Raw genomic sequence first — 17929 nt, forward strand, 5'->3', positions numbered from 1 at the left:
TAATAATGCTGGTTTTAAAGTGCTGGGTGGAGATTCTGGCCCACTTGCTCTACCCCTACAAGTGTGGCTTCCAAACCTACCAACTTCACTGTAAATGTCACACCGAATATATCTTCATTCAGCTCACCAAAGGATTTCAGTTCCTAGCTGCGTGGCCTTGCACAAGCTCCTTGATTGCTCTAAACATCCTTCTTAGCTTTAAAATGTGGATGTTACTCATGATTACCTTAAAAGGCCATTATGAACATTGAATGAGAGAATCTGTGGAAAGCATAGAGTGAGAACAATAGAACTTGGTAAATGTTAGGACCGTTAATGTAATTAGTATTTTCTCAAGTCTCCTATCATTTTCTAGCTATCTTTTCTCTTGTGAACAGTGTTCTACTCTTTATAAAGTAACTGTCCCTTGGCTTTTTATGACTCTCCTTAAACTACTTTTCTTTGAGGGAACCATGCCTTTGATCTTTTGCTGTTAAAAAGTATCTTGGTGTGTTGAGTAAAGCTGTAGAGAAGTAGAATCATGAAGATTCTAAAGCAACAGGCTTTAGAGTCTAAAGTAAGGAGCTGCCTGCCACCATTTTGGGCGCAGATGCCCCAGACCATCTCTGCTACCCCAAGTAGCACGCAGATCATTAGCCAAATCCAGATAATAAAAAGGGCCTTGTCCTTCCTCATCAAGGACTACCAGTGATGTGGGGAACTCCTTCAAAATGTATAAACCCTGGGAGGGTGAAAATATCCTAAGCTTCAAAAGGAAGCTCCATCCCTGTCAGGCTCCCAGTGACCTTTCCGTTGGGCCCCTGTGGTGGGATGACAGGAGTGAAGCTCCAAGCAGAGGGCCTAACGGCTGTGGTCCTGTGCTCACTTCAGGACAAAATAGGAATTTGAAGCTTGCAGAACGTCAGATACAATGAGTTATGAACATGTTACTCTGAAAGATTAGGGGAGCCGATCAGACGGTGGCCCAGTAAGAGTAGCAGTATGTGTTTATTTGTATTTATTGGGCTACTCTAGGTCACATTCTCCAGCAACTCCAAAAAACACACTTATTCTTTATTAGCAAATGGAGTAGATGTAAGGACACCACATGCTATTTGGAAAGCTCTCCGTTATCAGTCAAGTAAAGCAAATGAGATGAAAGACACTCATGAGTACAGTTGAAGTTCCAGAAAGATAAAAAGAAGCCTAAGAGCCTTAGAGTGGTGTTAATTGAAAATTTTTCCTTTACAAGGGACGGGTCGCGTTATGATGATTTCTTTTATCCTCTGCCTTCTTTAACTACATGCCGAGCAATATTTCCCTTGTGCTTCTAAATAACAATCATGTGCCTGCGGACTGGAAAGAAAGCACTCAGACAATTGTTTCAGTGTCCAAACAGATTCTTTGTAGAAAGAGTGCCTTCTCCTTTCCAGCTTCTACTATGGGCTTGTTAATCACCATGGTTAACTTTTAATCAAATATACAGACACCAATATGTGGTGCTTTTAAGTACCTTGCCAGCTATGTTTTGTTTCCAGACTCTACCTTACCTTGCATAAAAAGAATTTCCTTTGGGATGGAGTTGTGGTTCAGTGGTAGAGCACTTGCCTGTCATGTGTGAGGCCCTGGGTTCAATCCTCAGCACTGCATATATAGAAATTAATTCATTAAATAAAAGATCCATTGACAACTAAAAAAATATTTAAAAAAAGAAATTTCTTTTCATAAGTTGTACCTTCATAGAAACAAACGGGCTGGCAGTTACTCACTGGATTGTTTTGTCTAATTTCTATAAGTGATAGGGGCATCATTTAACATCAAGTGACACAGCCACTAGAACCTGAAAAATACTAGAAAAATAACCATGGAACCACTAATGCAAGGAAACAATTTTGACAGGGCTGTGGTTGTTTGGGGGATGTTGGTTTTGTCAATAAATTCTTCTCTTTGATCTGTTTAAGTTCTATTTTTTTCCCCTCTTCTGTATGCGCCATACCCTGCTGACCACGTTTAACACTGAATTTAAAAACCACAATTACAAGTTTTATAGTTGAATATTACAGTTGCCCTTTGAAGGAATGAGTTTGATTTTTTGCTACTGATGTAAAATTTGTTGTTTTGGGGGCTCATTCCTCAAGAGGGTAACTGCTGCAGGGTTTTGTGATTTTAGAAGTTTATGTTTTTCCTCTTCATTATGGAAGAAGCCAGAGAAGACTTGGGGCCAGGGGACATTTACAAAATAGTCCCATTTATAAATATCTTTTTTCCTAAAGGGCCCCTTGAGATCCTCATTTTTAGGGTATGAATAGTGTGATGGTCTGACTGGTTTCTTGCTGACTGCTGAAGAATGCTCTCCCAGTACAAAGCAGGATCCCTTCAGAACTCAGTGTTTCCCAAGTGCTGGAAGATTTCATGCAAGCAATTAGGAATGAGCAAGTATGGGGATCCTTTCAAAGTGTTTGGCAGGTTTCATTTAAGATTACTTTAAGCAGGAGTTTCTTAAGCCTTTAAAAATCACAAGTCATTTATTGGAAGAGTAGGTTTTTTTTTTTTTTAGAAATTATTATAAAGATATAAAGTTTCAAATGGAAACTGGTAAGGAAATAATATATACCATTTGTGAAAGGTCTCATGAAGGAGAGGGCAATAGAATAATAGGCAAGCAATTATGAGGAATTTTAGGAATGTTCAGGGAATATAATAACATTTTTCTTTATTGTTGCTGTTTTCAAGGTTAGAGAAAACAAATCAGAATTTTTTCCACCTATTATGTGCTAACATCTTATTTTGCCACTGTGTATGAGCTATGACTGTGATTCTGGGTCAGATAAAGAAAAAGGACATCAGGCATCCTACAAATGTAAAACATAAAAAACTCAGATGCCATAGAACCTGGTAAAACCCTTCAACCCCAGCTTTAGAACACCTACTGAATTCAAACTAACAATTTTCTGCAGAACACAGTTTTAAAATTGACTGCTGGAGGTTCAGACCCTATGAAGACTCTTGGCCAGAGTTCAAGGTTTGCCCTGGGCAGCTGGTCTCCTCTGTCCAAGGGTATGAATGGTTGAACTAGCCCAGCACCATTCTGAAGTGAAGCTGTAACTGACCCAGAGTAAGAAGCTTAATCAGAGAATGAAATAACAAAATGTTAAAGTCGTAGAAACTCCTGAGCCTGCCTGTTCTGATTTTGAAGGACAAATTGCTTATCACCCAAGTGAAGATTAGATTTAGCCCTGCTGCTGCCAGATCCTGTGACTTGTGTAATGTGTAAATACAAATTTCTTGAGCTGGCCTATTAGAGAGTGTGGCCCAATGAGCCAAGACTTCTCTGTCCCTCCCCCTGCCCCGTCCCCTCTCTCAGCCTGAAAATGTCACTGACTTCATGCCCAAGGTGCCAAGGACAACCTCGGCTCTCCAGTCTCTGAAGAAATGTTTGTTTTTGTCTTCGTGAGTTATGCATTTTATGGGGCAGAACGTCCTTGCTGAATTTCTTTCCTTTCTTCTTCCATCTGTTTGTTCCTCTAGTCTGTTTTAAGAGCTGACTACACCATCTCTCTCTAGTTTCTGCGATTTTTAAGTTTGAGTTTTTAAGATGATGTGTAGTTTCCACTGATCTCAATAGGCAGTAGTCGATGTAGGTAACACTATAAAACCTCAGTCCTTGTCTGTCATCAGTGAGACCAGGTGTTTGTTGCCTCTGAATGTTCTCCACATCACGCACAGGACCTGCTTGCTGTGAGTTTGCTTGGTGAAAAGGCATAGACTGGGGTGGTGGGTCATCATTGTATCTTAGAATTATTTTTATAATTTTATGAACTACATTTGATGATTATTTTAGTGTTTCTAGGTTTTCTGTCTTTACGATTTCTAAATGTCTTTTTCTGAAATAGAACTTTCTGGTGGTGCTGCTGCTGTACTGGAGATTTTCTGGGCATGCAGCTGTGTTAAGCTATCTAACCCTGCTTTGAATATGTTTTCTCAATTTTTTCAGTGATCAGAATTTGGCGTGGGCAAAAGATCACAGAGAAACCAGGGAGAATCATGTTTGATGGTGAATAATGATAATCATAATAAAAGACATGAGATTTACCCCATCTCTATAGCCAGCAGCTTCTCCCTGCTCTCATTTTAATAAGTGGCCTAGCCTGGAGATGAGGCTGCTGGATATCAGCTCTGCGTCTGAGAATCAGTTCCGCCATTGACAGGGAGTGTGGGACATGATGTCATGTTAATGGTAAAACACTGTACTGCTTATTCCAAAGTTGTGGGAGAGTGCATCGCTGGCTTCAGAAACATTTTATCCTGTCCCAAAGGCAATTATCTTCATCACCAGTTACTCTGGGCTGCTGGCACGTTATCTCAATTAACTGAGGATAAAATATATAGCATCGTTTATGTTTGGTGTATTTGAGTTTCTGTCATTTCTGTTTTGAGGAATTGAGACCAAATTATTTGCAAAATATGTCTTATGTTTAGGAGAGAAAATTGTAGTGTTCTCAGATTGGATAAATTAATCTAGTGTTGACATGTCATTTAGAATTGGAATTCTTTTCTAATAACAATTCTGTGTCAGGCTCCCCTGAGTCCACAGATATTAAAATATTCTGTAGTCATTACATTTAGGTAAAATTACATTGAAGATAGGTGACAGATGGATAAATGTACATGTATGCACACATACACATGTTCTATATAAAGACACATAATATGTAAATTCAACTCTGTATAAATAATTAATATATAACAATTCATATTCTTTAAAATTTCCAGAAAAGAAAATTGCCAAATCTTCTTTAGTGATATGGTTCAGAATTGTTTAGAATTCTTATTGCATCTTTTTATCAATACCTAAATCCTCTTCACTTCAATGTAGTTCTGTTTTCTGATTTCCCTGGTCAAAAATTTACTCAGAGACACCAATAGAATATATCATCTACTTGCTTGAAAACCTTTAATTTAATCCACATTTGTTGATCCATCCCAGGCTCAGAAAAGCACTATGAAAAGAAATGAGCATGGCGCCTTCCTTCAGGGAGTAGAGTCCATCAGTGGAGGGGGGTTCCATGGGTGAGCAGCGGGACCAGCGTGTGGCCCCAGGCGATTCCTCTGGGAGCTCCTCCACCTCCGGTTACAGCCCCAGCTCTGCCCTTGCTAAGCATGCGAACTTGAGCAGTCTCGCCCCACTTGTCTCCTCTTCTACAGAAAGAGGATAGCAACAGTGCCAGCCGCAGGGGGCGCTAAAGAGCCAGCGCGTGTCCAGTGCAGTGCGCACAGGCAAGTGGAGGGGCCCAGAGCTGTCTTGCAGAGAAGTGCCAGTGGATTGTGTGATGCAGTGTGGCTGTTACCCACATGGAAGGGAAAGGATGGGCTAAGCTGAGGACATTGCATGCAAAGGAGCAAAGTACCAGAACCTTCACTTTTGAGGCTAATTTTGTCAAATCTAAATCAAAAACTGTTTTCAGCACTCTTACTTTCTAAGGATCCCTTTCAAAGTTATCAAAACCTAGCTTCAAGGTGCAAGCATTTTGAGGGGCTTAACAAAACTCCTTTTCTCCCCTTTCCTAAAGCTTTATCTGTTTTGGATCCAGAGAGGCAATTAGCTTGAATTTTCCCCTATTTGTACTTCCCAAAATCATGCCTTCTTTTTTTTAAATGACAGAACTAAATTGCTGATGCCTTTGAAGTCTATTGTTCACTCTGACCTCCAGCTCCTTTTCTATTATAATTGCTCAGTCAATGCTCCCTCATTTTTGTTGTTCTCCTTTGAATTACTTTGCAAAGCTTCCTATTGAATTTTGCCCTTTTTCCTTTCCTTATTTGTCAAGGTCATTTTAAATTTCAATCCAGTTTTCCTAACTGTCAGCCACCCCCACCCAATTGGGTGTCATTGTTAAATTTGATAAGAATGCTTTTGATTCTATATCCAAAGCATTAATAAGCATGTTAAATCTAGCAGCATTCAGCTGGGGACCTAACCCTGTAGAATTCAATTTGTTTGTGCTAATTTATTTGCATACATTATAAAATAACCCCATCCAGACATGAAAAGAAACTTAGGAAAACATGCCATGAAAATACTGGGTAAAACAAGGGCTAAGTCATTGAATTCACGTCTGTCATGCTTTTTACTCAATTGAGGGAAAAGGAAGATAATAATTTTCTGTCTCGAAAGACATGAGTATGACTGATTCAATATTCATTCACTGTTATGGTTCATGACCCTGGAAGTGTGTGTTGATCAGAGTTTCTGCCCCTGACATTTTATAGCCAGAGATGCTCAACAAGCCACTCACCTCTCTGAGCTTCAGTTTCCTCATCTGTAAGAAGATGACCCCTGATCTACCCTAAGAAAAGGACTAGTAAGATAAAGCATGGGGAAAATTCCAGAACTTGGCACTTTCTCAAATATGAAGCATTGTATTGGACTTCCCTGGGAGCTTAATTCTAAACAAGATCCCTTGTCTATGTGATCTCAATCCCAAGACATGTTTCTAGTTTATAGGGGAACATTGTGTGGGACCTGAAAATGGGTTCTGGAAAGACTTACACAGGTCCTCTTGCATCCTTTTAGGACTTGGTCCAGCTCTGAGTTCTAGAAAGAGTTCAGGATGACAAATGGAAAATCATTCTTCTTAATGCCCTCATAACTTGGCTCAGACAGGAGAATGAAAAAATCCCAAGTCACACCAAGCGCTGTATGTAATCTGATAGCCGGATCCCAGACAAAGTGAGGAAGCCACACCCAAACCTTCCCCCAAAGTTAACCACAAAGATGGACCAGAATAGAGAGGGAGAACAGGAACATTAAGATGAGCTGGGAAGGCGCCTGACCTGTTGGGGCACAGCGGACAATGATGGATGCTATCACAGCAGTCCTCCCTGGACCTTCTTGCTTTAGGGTATGTGAATTTTTTAAATATTATGTTTAGTTCTCCTTTTACGAATCAAAGCATTGCAGTGTACCACTGCGAGTAAAGGAATTGGTAACATAAATGCAAAAATGGCCTATCATTCAGTAAGATATTATTTTAAAAGACTGAAACAGGTAATGCCCCCGCCCCCTACTTTCCAGCTTTATATTTTGTCTTTTCTTTCTTTTCTTTTTTTTTTTTTAACTTTGCTGTTTATTGTATTCAGAAAACACGTGGGCGCCCTCTGGTGGTCATTCTGTTATTTCCTCATGTTTAACCCTGAAGTTTTGGTTACAGGGCACAAGATGTGTGAATGAATGGAAAATATAATCGTAACTGTTATTTTCTATTGTAAGATGCCTGCGGCTTGGGAAACTCTCATTCATCCGTCTATCCATCCATTCATATGTGCACATACATAGCCTCCTACTTTAACATTGTTGAGATTTAGCTTTCCCAAACAGGAAAGTCTGCAATACAAATCCATAGAGAGAATCCATAGAGAGATATCGAGTTCCGATTCTGCAAGTCAAACAAACATTCCCAAGGAGTCTATTAATCAGTAAGTTTTTATAGAGTGCTTACTCCATATTAGACCAGAGTTAGGCATTATGAAAAATAATTTGTTACTCGCCATTAAAAAGATATATATATATATATGTATATATATATATATATATATATACACACACACACACACACACACATATATATGAACTCTTTAATAGTGGGCACTGTTATTTCTTTTTCTTTTTAAATTATATTCCCATTGTTTGCCCCATAGAACTTAATCCTATTATAATGTATTTTTTCTAGGCCAGAGGACTTTTTCATTACATCCATATATTCGTTAATATGCAGCTTCAGCTGTAGTAATAAAGACCCAGACATAACAGTATCTTAAATAAAATTGAAGGTCATTTTTCATTCATGTTTACCCTCCAAATGTGAGCTATTCAGGATTAATATGGTAGCGCTGTGTCATAATGTATTTTTATGATTTGAAAATCTCTTATGGATCACCCTTACACTTAACATATTCAAAAATATGTATATAAGTTTAAATCTTAGTGTTTTAAAATTTCTGGTGGCCATAAGTCTTTTTTACATTTTTTTTTTGATTGATTGAATTATGGTAGTTAGCAGTTGTATACAATTAGTTCTATTTTATAAATGTCTATAAGTAGTTATTCAACATTAAATTTTCATTGGAAATGCATCACAGAGTGAGTTGGTGGGTGCTTTTTAAAAGTGAATGAGTATAGCGACTGGGGTTGTGGCCCAGTGGTAGAGCGTTTGCCTAGCACGTGTGAGGCACTGGATTTGATTCTCAGTACTGCATATAAATAAATGAATAAAATAAAGATATTGTGTCCATCTGCAATTACAAAAATGTATCTATTTAAAAGTGAATGAGTATAACTAAGTGAAATAGGGGTTTCACATCAGTTCTATTTCTCTTCTTGGATTTTACACATATGAGCACTGGGAAAACTTTCACGTGAGCAGATTGGAATGTAAATCATTTCAAGCAGCAGTGTGACTCAGTTCTTTGACTCCTAGGGAGCTGGGTGACACTCACCGAGGGCTGGAGATGAGGGGCTAGTGGCAGTGGAGGTGGTGGAGACTTGCCTTCAGGATGGATTTGGAAGACAGAGTCTGTAGAATTTTCTAGTGGATGAAATACGAGGTGAGTCAGAGAAGCCTAAGGATGACTTCCAGGTTTGGGGCCTGAACACTCGGAAGGATGCCTTTGCCATCAACTGAGAAAGGGAAGGCTGAGGTTAGAGGGCGTTTGTAGACCAAGACTGAAGGTCCCCATAGTAGACAGTATCCAGAAATGAGGTGTGATGAGACTTTGATACTGTACCCATGTCCAATCAATAGCTGCCTGTGGCAGATCTTAGATTAGAGAGTGATGATATGATAGATGTCGGGGATTTGAACTCAGTAGCATTTGCCCGGGGCATGAATGAAACTAAATGTGTCTGTAAGTAGATAATGAGACAGAAATCAGCAAGAAATTTTATTTTGTTTCACCTCTGTGTTATCTTTTGTAGTTTGTCAGAGAACTTATATTTGTAAGTAAACTCTGCATGTAACGGCAGGTGTCACCTTTCAAATTAATAATGGTTGATTTATGGAATATTTCAAGTACAAATAGTAAATGAGCCAAGCTATCAAAGCGTTACTTAATAGACATCCTCAGGGACCTAATTTAATGAATAGGTAAAGGGATATTATTTGTAACTTAGCCCACAAATTATTTCTATATGAATGGGTGATTTTAAATGGCTATGGCCTGCTTGAAACAATTTATTTTTTTAATTAGTTTAATCATTCTCTGTACAGTTTCTTACACTACGAAATGGGTTAATGACTACCTTTTTCTTAAATAAATTAATTTTTCTAGCCTAGTCACAAATTTCCAATTAATAAAGTTTGAAGAAGTGAGATAATGCTGCAATAGTAGGGGAAATGACCATATTTTATTTAATCCTTTTAACATTATCAAACATGTTTTAAGTGTCTACAATAAGCTGCACAACAGCCTCTGTGCTTTGGCTCTGGAGATGCAAAGTCCAATAAAATACATTTTTGCTTGGAAGAACAAGTAGCCTAATGGGGAAGAAAGATAGGTAAAAGGGTAATTATATCAGAGTGTAGTACTGAGAGAGATTGGAATTAAGAGCAAAAATGCTAACACTATATTAGAAGAAGCACATCACTTGCAACTTGGAGGAATTCTGAGAAAAGAAATTCTTATTAGTCATCAGTCAACATTCTCTTTTCCAAAGAATGACTAAGTTACTGTATAACTCGAGACATTGAGGTATAGGTGGCAGAAACCTGTATCAAGCCACCTCAAAAACAATCAAGAAGTTGGAGACCAATGTTCCCAGTCCTTAGAACAAGCAGACTGGCATTAGGCTAACAGGCACCGAGGACTCTACTTCTTGCTGCTTCTCTGTAAGCCTTGGCAGGGCCACCAACATTCCTGGGTTTTCCTCTGCAACTGTGGGAAAAACTCTGGCAAGGACTCTGGCCTAGTGTGGGTCATGTGACCCCTCCACCTGGACTCTGAGCCACTGTGGATGAATAGACTCAGCTCCAGACATGGGAGATGTGTGCCCAGAAGAAGGGAATGTGTAGAATTGGTCGCTCTTCACTGCTTCTCTTCTGTGATGTGCATTTAGCTGACTACTAAAAAAAAACAGCCCCCATTGTCCAGTATACTCAGAACATCATAATGCAATCAGCATCTCATTTGGGGTTAGTCTTCTTCCCTTGCTCATGAAGATTTGGACAGAAGCACTTAGAATATGTTGACATCACATTTTGCAGCAGCTTTGATTGCAATAAGCTTTGTGCTTTAGAAATTCCATGCATTCCCCACAATCAGAATCATAATTTCTTTTTCACTGTCTTCTTAACATGTACTATGTAGAGATTAACAAGATTTGATGTCGTTAAGTCTTTTAAGCTGCTTGCATTGTGGGTATTGAAACAATGTATGACATAAGCAATCCCATTTTTCCTAGAATATTACAGGAATTTTTCCTTTTTATCTGTTTGATTTTAAGTCATTGAAGTCTGTGATCCAAATTTACATTCAGATGAGTCATTGAAGTATACCGTGCGTGCCTAAAGGAAGCAGGACTGCCAGGAGACTAAAATGAAGTCTAGCAAGACAGCTTTTAAATATAATGGTTATCTTTTCCTGATCATAAATAGCATGCTGCTTATATTGAATATTTGGAAACATAAAAGTATCTTAAATCTCCCATAAATGCTGCCACCCGTTGTATGTTTGTGTTCAACATACAGAAATATACATAACATATAGAAACAGTTTAGTTCATGCTGTACATATACTTATAAATCCTATCTTTTTAATTAAGTTCTTCTAAAGACTTTTTAAAAAGTAGTTAATATTGTCTCAACCACGTTGGGGAATGGAATTCCACTATAATCATTTTTTAAAACCTATCTTGTTGAAGTTAGTTCCCACACCATCCCTGTTCCGTTTCTAGAGTTATTTTTGGTTACATTGCTGTTGTTCTTCCTTTATTCCTCATGTTTGAAGTTTCCCTCTGGTGTCGTTTCCTTTCTGTCTGAAGAACTTCCTTTAGAAATTCTGGTAGAGCAGGTGTGCTGCCTATAAATTTTCCTACGGTTTCCTTCATCCAAGAACGTCTTTGCTTCATCTTCATTTATCATGAAGGATGTTTTCATGGATTAGGGAATTTCAATTGGCAGGTTTTTTCTTTCAGCATTTTTAAATGAACCCACACAGATACACAGTCATTAACTAAAGTCCATAGTTTGGTCAGATTTCCTTCATTTCTACCTCATGTCCATTTTCCGTTCCAGGACATTACATTACATAGAGTCGTCCTGTCTTCTTAGGCAACTTTGGCTTTTGGTTTCTTGGACTTTTTTGAGGAATACTTGTCAGGTGTTTGGAGACTATGCCTCAGTAGAGATTTTTCTGATATTTTCCTCAGGATTAGACTTGGTTTATGGGTTTTGAGGGTGGAACTACAGAGATCTTCCATTTTCATCTCATCATATCAAGAATGTATGCTATCAGTATGACTTCACTCTGTTGATGTTGGCCTGGACCACCTATTAAGGCAGTGTTTGCCAAGTTTCTGCACTGTGAAGTCACTCTCCCCATCCCGGTCCCTTTTCCATACTGAACTCTTGGGAGGAAGTCATTATACACAGCCCACCCTGAAGGACTGGGGAGTTGTGCTCCTTGATAACACATAGCTACAAAAATTATGTGGGAATCTTCTTCATGAGAGATTGTCTCTTCTCCCATTTTTATCAATCTATTCAGTCATTTATGGAGATGCCTATGCATTCATGGATACTTATTTTATACTTTGGGTTATAATCTAATCCTATTATATTTATTTTATTGGTCAAATTGTTCTAACTTTGGTCATAAAAGCTCTTTCAGTTAGCTTCTATGTTCCTTTAACATACCCCATCACTGAATTTTGTTTTGTTTTGGGCACTGTCTTACTTTTTGGAACAACTAAATGCTTATACATTCCTTGCCCCAGTCTTGTAATCAGCCATTTTGGCTCCTTTTATTGGAGACTGGTGTGAGGAACCAAGAACTGGGTGCCAGGGGTGCTTTTGCTACTGGGATATCTAAACCCTCTCAGCTGATACAGCAAGGATGACTCTGCATGTATGAACTTGTGCCTATACACATATCTTAAAAGTAGTCACTGTCCCTCAATAGTGGGGACATGTTCTGAGAGACGTGCTGTTAGGTACTTTCATTATTGTGTGGACCTCATAGATCCTATTTACATTAGGAGGGTTACAATGTCACTAGGTGATATTGTAGGGGACCACCGTCATAAATGTGATCTGCTGCATTATGTAGCACATGACTACATTTGTGTATGTATCTGTCTATATTTATATTTAGCTAAGCATGAGTTCATACTGATTTCTCCAACTCCATGACCACAATAGAACATTCTAGCCTTGCCCCCTTACTTTTCTAGAATGTTTCACTCCAGCGGTGAGAAATTTGTCTCCTATCACCTGCCATTCATTTTTTCTTTCATGGGTCATACTTTTGGTACTGTATCAAAGAACTTACCCCCAAATCAAAACTCACTTAAATTTTCTCCACTATTTTCTTCTAGACATTTTATAGTTTTGTGTTTTATATTTAGGTCTATGATTAATTTTGGGATCAAGGGGTATGTGTGTGCTTGCAGGGGTGGAGATTGAGACACAGGTGCAAGAGCTGTGTACAGGTTCCTTTTTTGGTGTACGGACAGTCAATATTTGCAGTTCCATTTGTTGAAAAGACAAATCTTTCTCCATTGAATTGTCTTTGCTCATTTGTAAACAAAATCATTTGACTATGCTTCTGTGGTATATTTCTGGGCTCTCTGTTCTGTTTCATTATCTGTGTGTCTGTTCTTTAACCAATACTCCACTGTCTTAATTAGGGAAGCTTTATTATGAGCCTTGAAATTGGGTAATATGTGTCTTTCAGCCTTGTTCTAAGTCATCTCAATGACTTTAGGTTCTTTGCCTTTTTGTAAAGTATAGAATCAGTTTGTTAATATCTACAAAATAGCTTGCTAGGATTTTAAATATTTTTTAAAAAATTTAGTTGTAGATGGACACAATACCTTTTTTTAATTTATTTGTTTTTATGTGGTGTTAAGGATCGAACCCAGTACCTCACATGTGCTAGCTGAGCGTTCTACCACTGAGCTACAACCCCAGCCCCTTGCTAGGATTTTCATTGGGATTTATTTGATCTACATATTAAGTTATATAGTAGTCTAGACCTCAAAAACTGTAATCTTTTGTAACTGATCTCAAAAACTTCTGGTAATATGTTCTTATATTCTCTTAACTCAGATTCAAAACCACCATCTTATTTTTTGCTCACATCAAGACTAAAGGGCACATTCAACCAGGTGTGGTGGTGTGTGCCTGTAATCCCAACAATTTGGGAAGTTGAGGCAGGAGGATCGCAAGTTGAGGCCAGCCTCAGTGACTTAGTGAGAGCCTGTCTCAAAATAGAAAAGGACTGGAGATGTAGCTCAGTGATAAAGCACTCCTGGGTTAGATCCCCAGTGCCAAAAAAAAAAAAAAAGAAAGAAAGAAAGAAAGAAAAAAAAGAAAAGAAAAAGAAAAAATGGTACATTCACATATTTTGCTGTTTTCCCAGTTCCAGCTAATCTCCACCTTTAATTAGCCTTTATTATTTCAGCAACTCAACCTAAGCACACCATGTCAGGTGCTGTTCTCAGCATTGAGGTAACAGGGGCAATGAGGCAAGCTTGGTCCTCCCTCTTAAGAGTTTACAGTCTTTTTTTTTTTTAAAGTCAAATAGAAAACAAATAGTTAAAACTGTCATGTAGATTGCCAAGGGAAATGCAAAATGCTCTAGAACAACTCTGTTCAGTGGAGATATGATACAAGTCAGCTTTATAAGTTGAGATTTTTCTAGTAATCACCTTTAGAAAAGTAAAAAGAAAGAGATGAATTAAATTTAATATTTTCCTTAATATATCCAAAATAGTCTCATTTTACCATCGTAAGCAATATAAAACATTATTGATGTAATTCACGTGCTTTTTTTTTTCTCATACTTCATCTTGAAACACTGGTGCATATTGCACATCTCAATTCAGATTCGCCATGTTTCAAGGGCTCAGTGGTCACATCTAGCCAGTGACCCCCTCATTGCAGCTCCAGAAACACTTTATGGAGGATCCAGGTGTCTCCAAGGAGGACACATTTTTCTGAGACTTGAACGTGGAAGTCAGAAGATGGGAAGGAAATGCATATTTTAGGCAGAGGGAATAGATTGGGCAAAATCTTCAAAAGAAAAATGTTCAGAATATCCAAGGGACAGAAGAACATTCTGAGCAATTGGAGCAAAGGAGAGGCTGGTGGCAGGCAGGTGAGACTGGAAAGGCAGGCAGGGGAGAGTTTATTCAGAGCCCTTAACCAGTGCTAAGGAGTTTGCAGTTTTTCCAAGAAGAATGAGGAACCATTGACGGGTTTAAGTAGAAAAGTGACTTGAGCAGACTGGCTCTCTTTAAATAGCACCCTTACTTAATAGGAAAGACAGACAAGGCATTTTTTTAGAAATGTAGGCAGCTCGGGATAGTGGTTAACCAGAGGGTTCATATCCCAGGGCTGCCACCTGCTAGCCATGTGACCCTGAGAAGGGATTTAGCCTCAGTTTCCTCATCTGTGAAATGGGAATAAGAGTTCCTTCATCAAAGGGTTGTTGCTGAAATTCAATAATTGATGTGAAGTACTTAGCACACAGAACTTAATAAATATGTGTGTTCATATCCTCTGCTGAGCCCAAAACAGTCTCTGATTAGATGAATCCACACACCCTCTTGATCCTTCATCACATCCTTTAAGTATTCTGCTTTCCTGTAAGCACCCTATTCAGGGAAAGGCTTCCTCTACACCATAGCTTGGATGCCAGCAAGAAAACCACTTTCACTCTCTTGCCCTTTATCCCAGTTTTTGTTTGCATTTGTGTTTGTTTTTTTAATCTGAGGACAACTGTTATATGAACTACATAGTTTCAGAGTTTGTTCTGCTCTGTGTTGTCATAAGATCCCCACAAGCTCGTTCTTCAAAGTATGGTAAGATTACCAGGAGCAGTGGCGCATGCCTGTAATCCTGAGGGAGGAGGATTGCAAGCTCAAGGCCAACCTCAGCAACTTACCCGGACCCTGCCACAAAATAAAGATAAGAAGGATTGGGGCTGTAGCTCAGTGGTAGAGCACCCCTGGGTTCAATTCCTAAAACTGACCACACCCCCCCAAAAGATAAATGGTTCTCAAAGTGGCTACTTGAATAAGAAAAAGCAGTTTACCAATTAATAAAAAAATCAAATATTTATAGTGTTTTCAGAAATAGTAAATCACATGGGGCATTTGACTTGAGAAGTTTTAAAATTAGAACATTTAATATAAATCACATGCGGAGGGTTTCCCTCACGTCTGGCCTAAGCCCTTGGGCATCCCCACCCCTTCCTGCTCCTTCCTGTTCTTGGGAATGTGCCCTGGAGCTGCCATCTGCCTTCTGAGGGGAACCTCCTAAAAAAAGAACGGAACTTTCTCAGTGCTCAGTAATTCTTTTAGGTTTAAGTGGTAAGACAATAAAGTATTATTAACAGTTTCATCTTTATCTAAGAGACTTGCTTTACAGTGCAACCTTCCATTTGTAAAATTTTAAGTGCCCAAAGCAGAGATTTGCAGTGTTTTCAATGGCAGACAAAGGAAGAGACAGGACAACAGGTATTACCCTGGAGTGTGGGCGTCCTGCCTGCCCTCCCTCCCTCAAGTGCTCTTTCATGACTGCAAAATGCAAGGCTTCCACAATCTGGAGCCTTGAGCAAGAAAAGAAGTTGGGAGAGAGATCCTTGTGGTCTCTGAGAAAACAGCCTACTAGTCACCATGTCGGTTTTTAAAAAAATGATTGATCAACTAGCTTTTACTTAAATTGTGCAAAAAATATTTGTGACCAAATTGTCTAAGACTCTTATCAAAAGTTACCTAGTGTTTATAGCTTTCTAAGATCTTTTTGACCTAAAAGTTGAGAAATCAGAAAAGCTGTGGGTTAGACCCTTTGGAAGATACTGTCATTTTAACTTCAGGGTATGTAAGAGCCTCCTATGAGTTGATAATCTGGGCTCTTCAAAGTCAGAGGCCCATCGCAGAAATACACTAGAGCATTTCATATCACCCTCATCAAATGTTGAACAGGCTCTTTGCTATGCAACAGTTGTTGCACAGGAAATGTAGCACACAGAACCTCCTCTCTCTATAGATTAAAAGAATGGTGCTTGGTTAAGTGATACTACCATGTGCTACATAGGGCTGGGCTTGTAGCTCGGTGGTAGAGCACTTGCCTAGCATGTGCGAGGCACTGGGTTCGATCCTTAGCACCACATAAAAATAAACAAAATAAAGGTCCATCAACAACTAAAAAAAATTTTAAAAAAGAGCAAATACCACATTTCCCTTTATTCTAAAAAAAGAAAGTGCTATGTATACCTACCTAATCTTTTGGGATCCTCTAAAAGGGACTCATTCAATTATGTCTTGCTAGATTCATGGTGTTATTATTCCTGAAAGGATTAATAGGTATCCAGGTAATTTATAAAAAGTTTATTAGGTATATTAATCTAATAGGTAATTGGGAAGTATAATTTGTATCTTGACATGCATGTGGTGGGCTTCCAGAAAAAAATAGATATAAGTGTTACAATTCTGTGAGGAACAAGGTTGAATGTTGAAAGTTTCCCTCTCTTCTTCCAGAAAGCTTCCGTATTAGGACTTGAGTTATTAAGGTTGGTTGTTTTGGTCTCATTTAATAAATCGTATCCTGTTTTGAGATAATTGACTAATAAAACCATTCCTGTTGGTTATTACACATGGGTTTTATCCATCCCAATACACTTGTAAAGAAGCCCCTCTTGGACGCTCGCTATTGATGAAGGGAACTGCCTGAGTAGATGGTTGTAAATGACCTATGGTTAGCTTACTGATTTTGGCATGTGAAATCCTCCTATATTTAAAAACAAACAAACAAAAAAAAAAAAAAAAAACTTACTTTTTCTAACGTTCAACCAGTGGTTTTGTCATAGACTTGTTTCATCATTCTATCCCAGACACAGGTTCCAATGCCTGGCACTTAAAGTGTTTGGAGAATTATTATTATTTATTCATTATTACTATTATTTATTTATTTATTTATTTTGGCTTCAGGGATTGAACTCAGGGTGCTCAACCACTGAGCCACATCTCCAGCCCTTTTCTATTTCATTTAGAGACAGGGTCTTGCTAAGTTGCTGAGGCTGGCTTTGAACTTCCAATCTTCCTGCCTCAGCCTCCCAAGCCTCTAGGATTATAGGCATGCACCGCCACACCCAGCTCTTTATTATTATATATACTGCAGTCCTGGTGTGGGAAAATTTATATGTTTGTTTTCTTTATTTACATGGAAAAAAAAGATATTTTCTCTAATCGGGCAGTATATCAGAAACACCACCATTTTGAATTCTAGGAAGGGAAAATAGTGATAACGATGATTTTCTAGAAATTAATTTACACGTTAGGATAATGCCAAGTGAAAAAGAGTTTTGAAAACAACTATGACCTTCACATTGTTTTATTTCTTGTTCTTTGTTTCCTAATATATTTTGACTTCTTGGGTTGTTCCTCTTGGTTATTCACTATGTGTGAGCTAGCCAGAAGGCTGATAGACATTGAGAACTGTAGAGATTTAGGTTTAGCAAATGGGGCATTGAGGAATGGATTTGGTCACACCCAGTGAATAGCCAGGGAAACACCCAAGTCACCAGATCTTAAGGCTGTTAACCCCAATCTGGGTGGAAGCTTTAATCCAGGGGAGTGGGGACTTTGTTGTAAGTCCCTGGCATTTCTCCATTCTCCAACAGATAGCCTGAAGATCTGGCCTGAGGGTGAACTCAAGCCCATCTCACTTCC

At 38.6% G+C, this 17929-nt stretch overlaps 1 protein-coding gene across 9 annotated transcripts in view; it reads left to right on the forward strand.

Moving 5' to 3' along the window:
• The window catches only part of Rapgef4 (Rap guanine nucleotide exchange factor 4), a 279641-nt gene that overhangs the window by 156159 nt on the left and 105553 nt on the right, over nt 1–17929 (forward strand). The window contains exon 1 of one of the 9 annotated variants that reach the window (XM_047543015.1): nt 8473–8583. The exons of 7 other annotated variants lie outside the window; for them this stretch is intronic. In XM_047543015.1, the coding sequence (XP_047398971.1) occupies nt 8572–8583 (12 nt within the window). In that variant the 5' untranslated portion in view covers nt 8473–8571. Of the gene's footprint in view, nt 1–8472; nt 8584–17929 lie in introns of those variants that run through there. One more of the 9 variants, XM_047543016.1, reaches the window with a different exon arrangement.

This window comes from Sciurus carolinensis, chromosome 3 (genome assembly GCF_902686445.1).
Source record: "Sciurus carolinensis chromosome 3, mSciCar1.2, whole genome shotgun sequence".
Taxonomy (NCBI): Eukaryota; Metazoa; Chordata; class Mammalia; order Rodentia; family Sciuridae; genus Sciurus; species Sciurus carolinensis.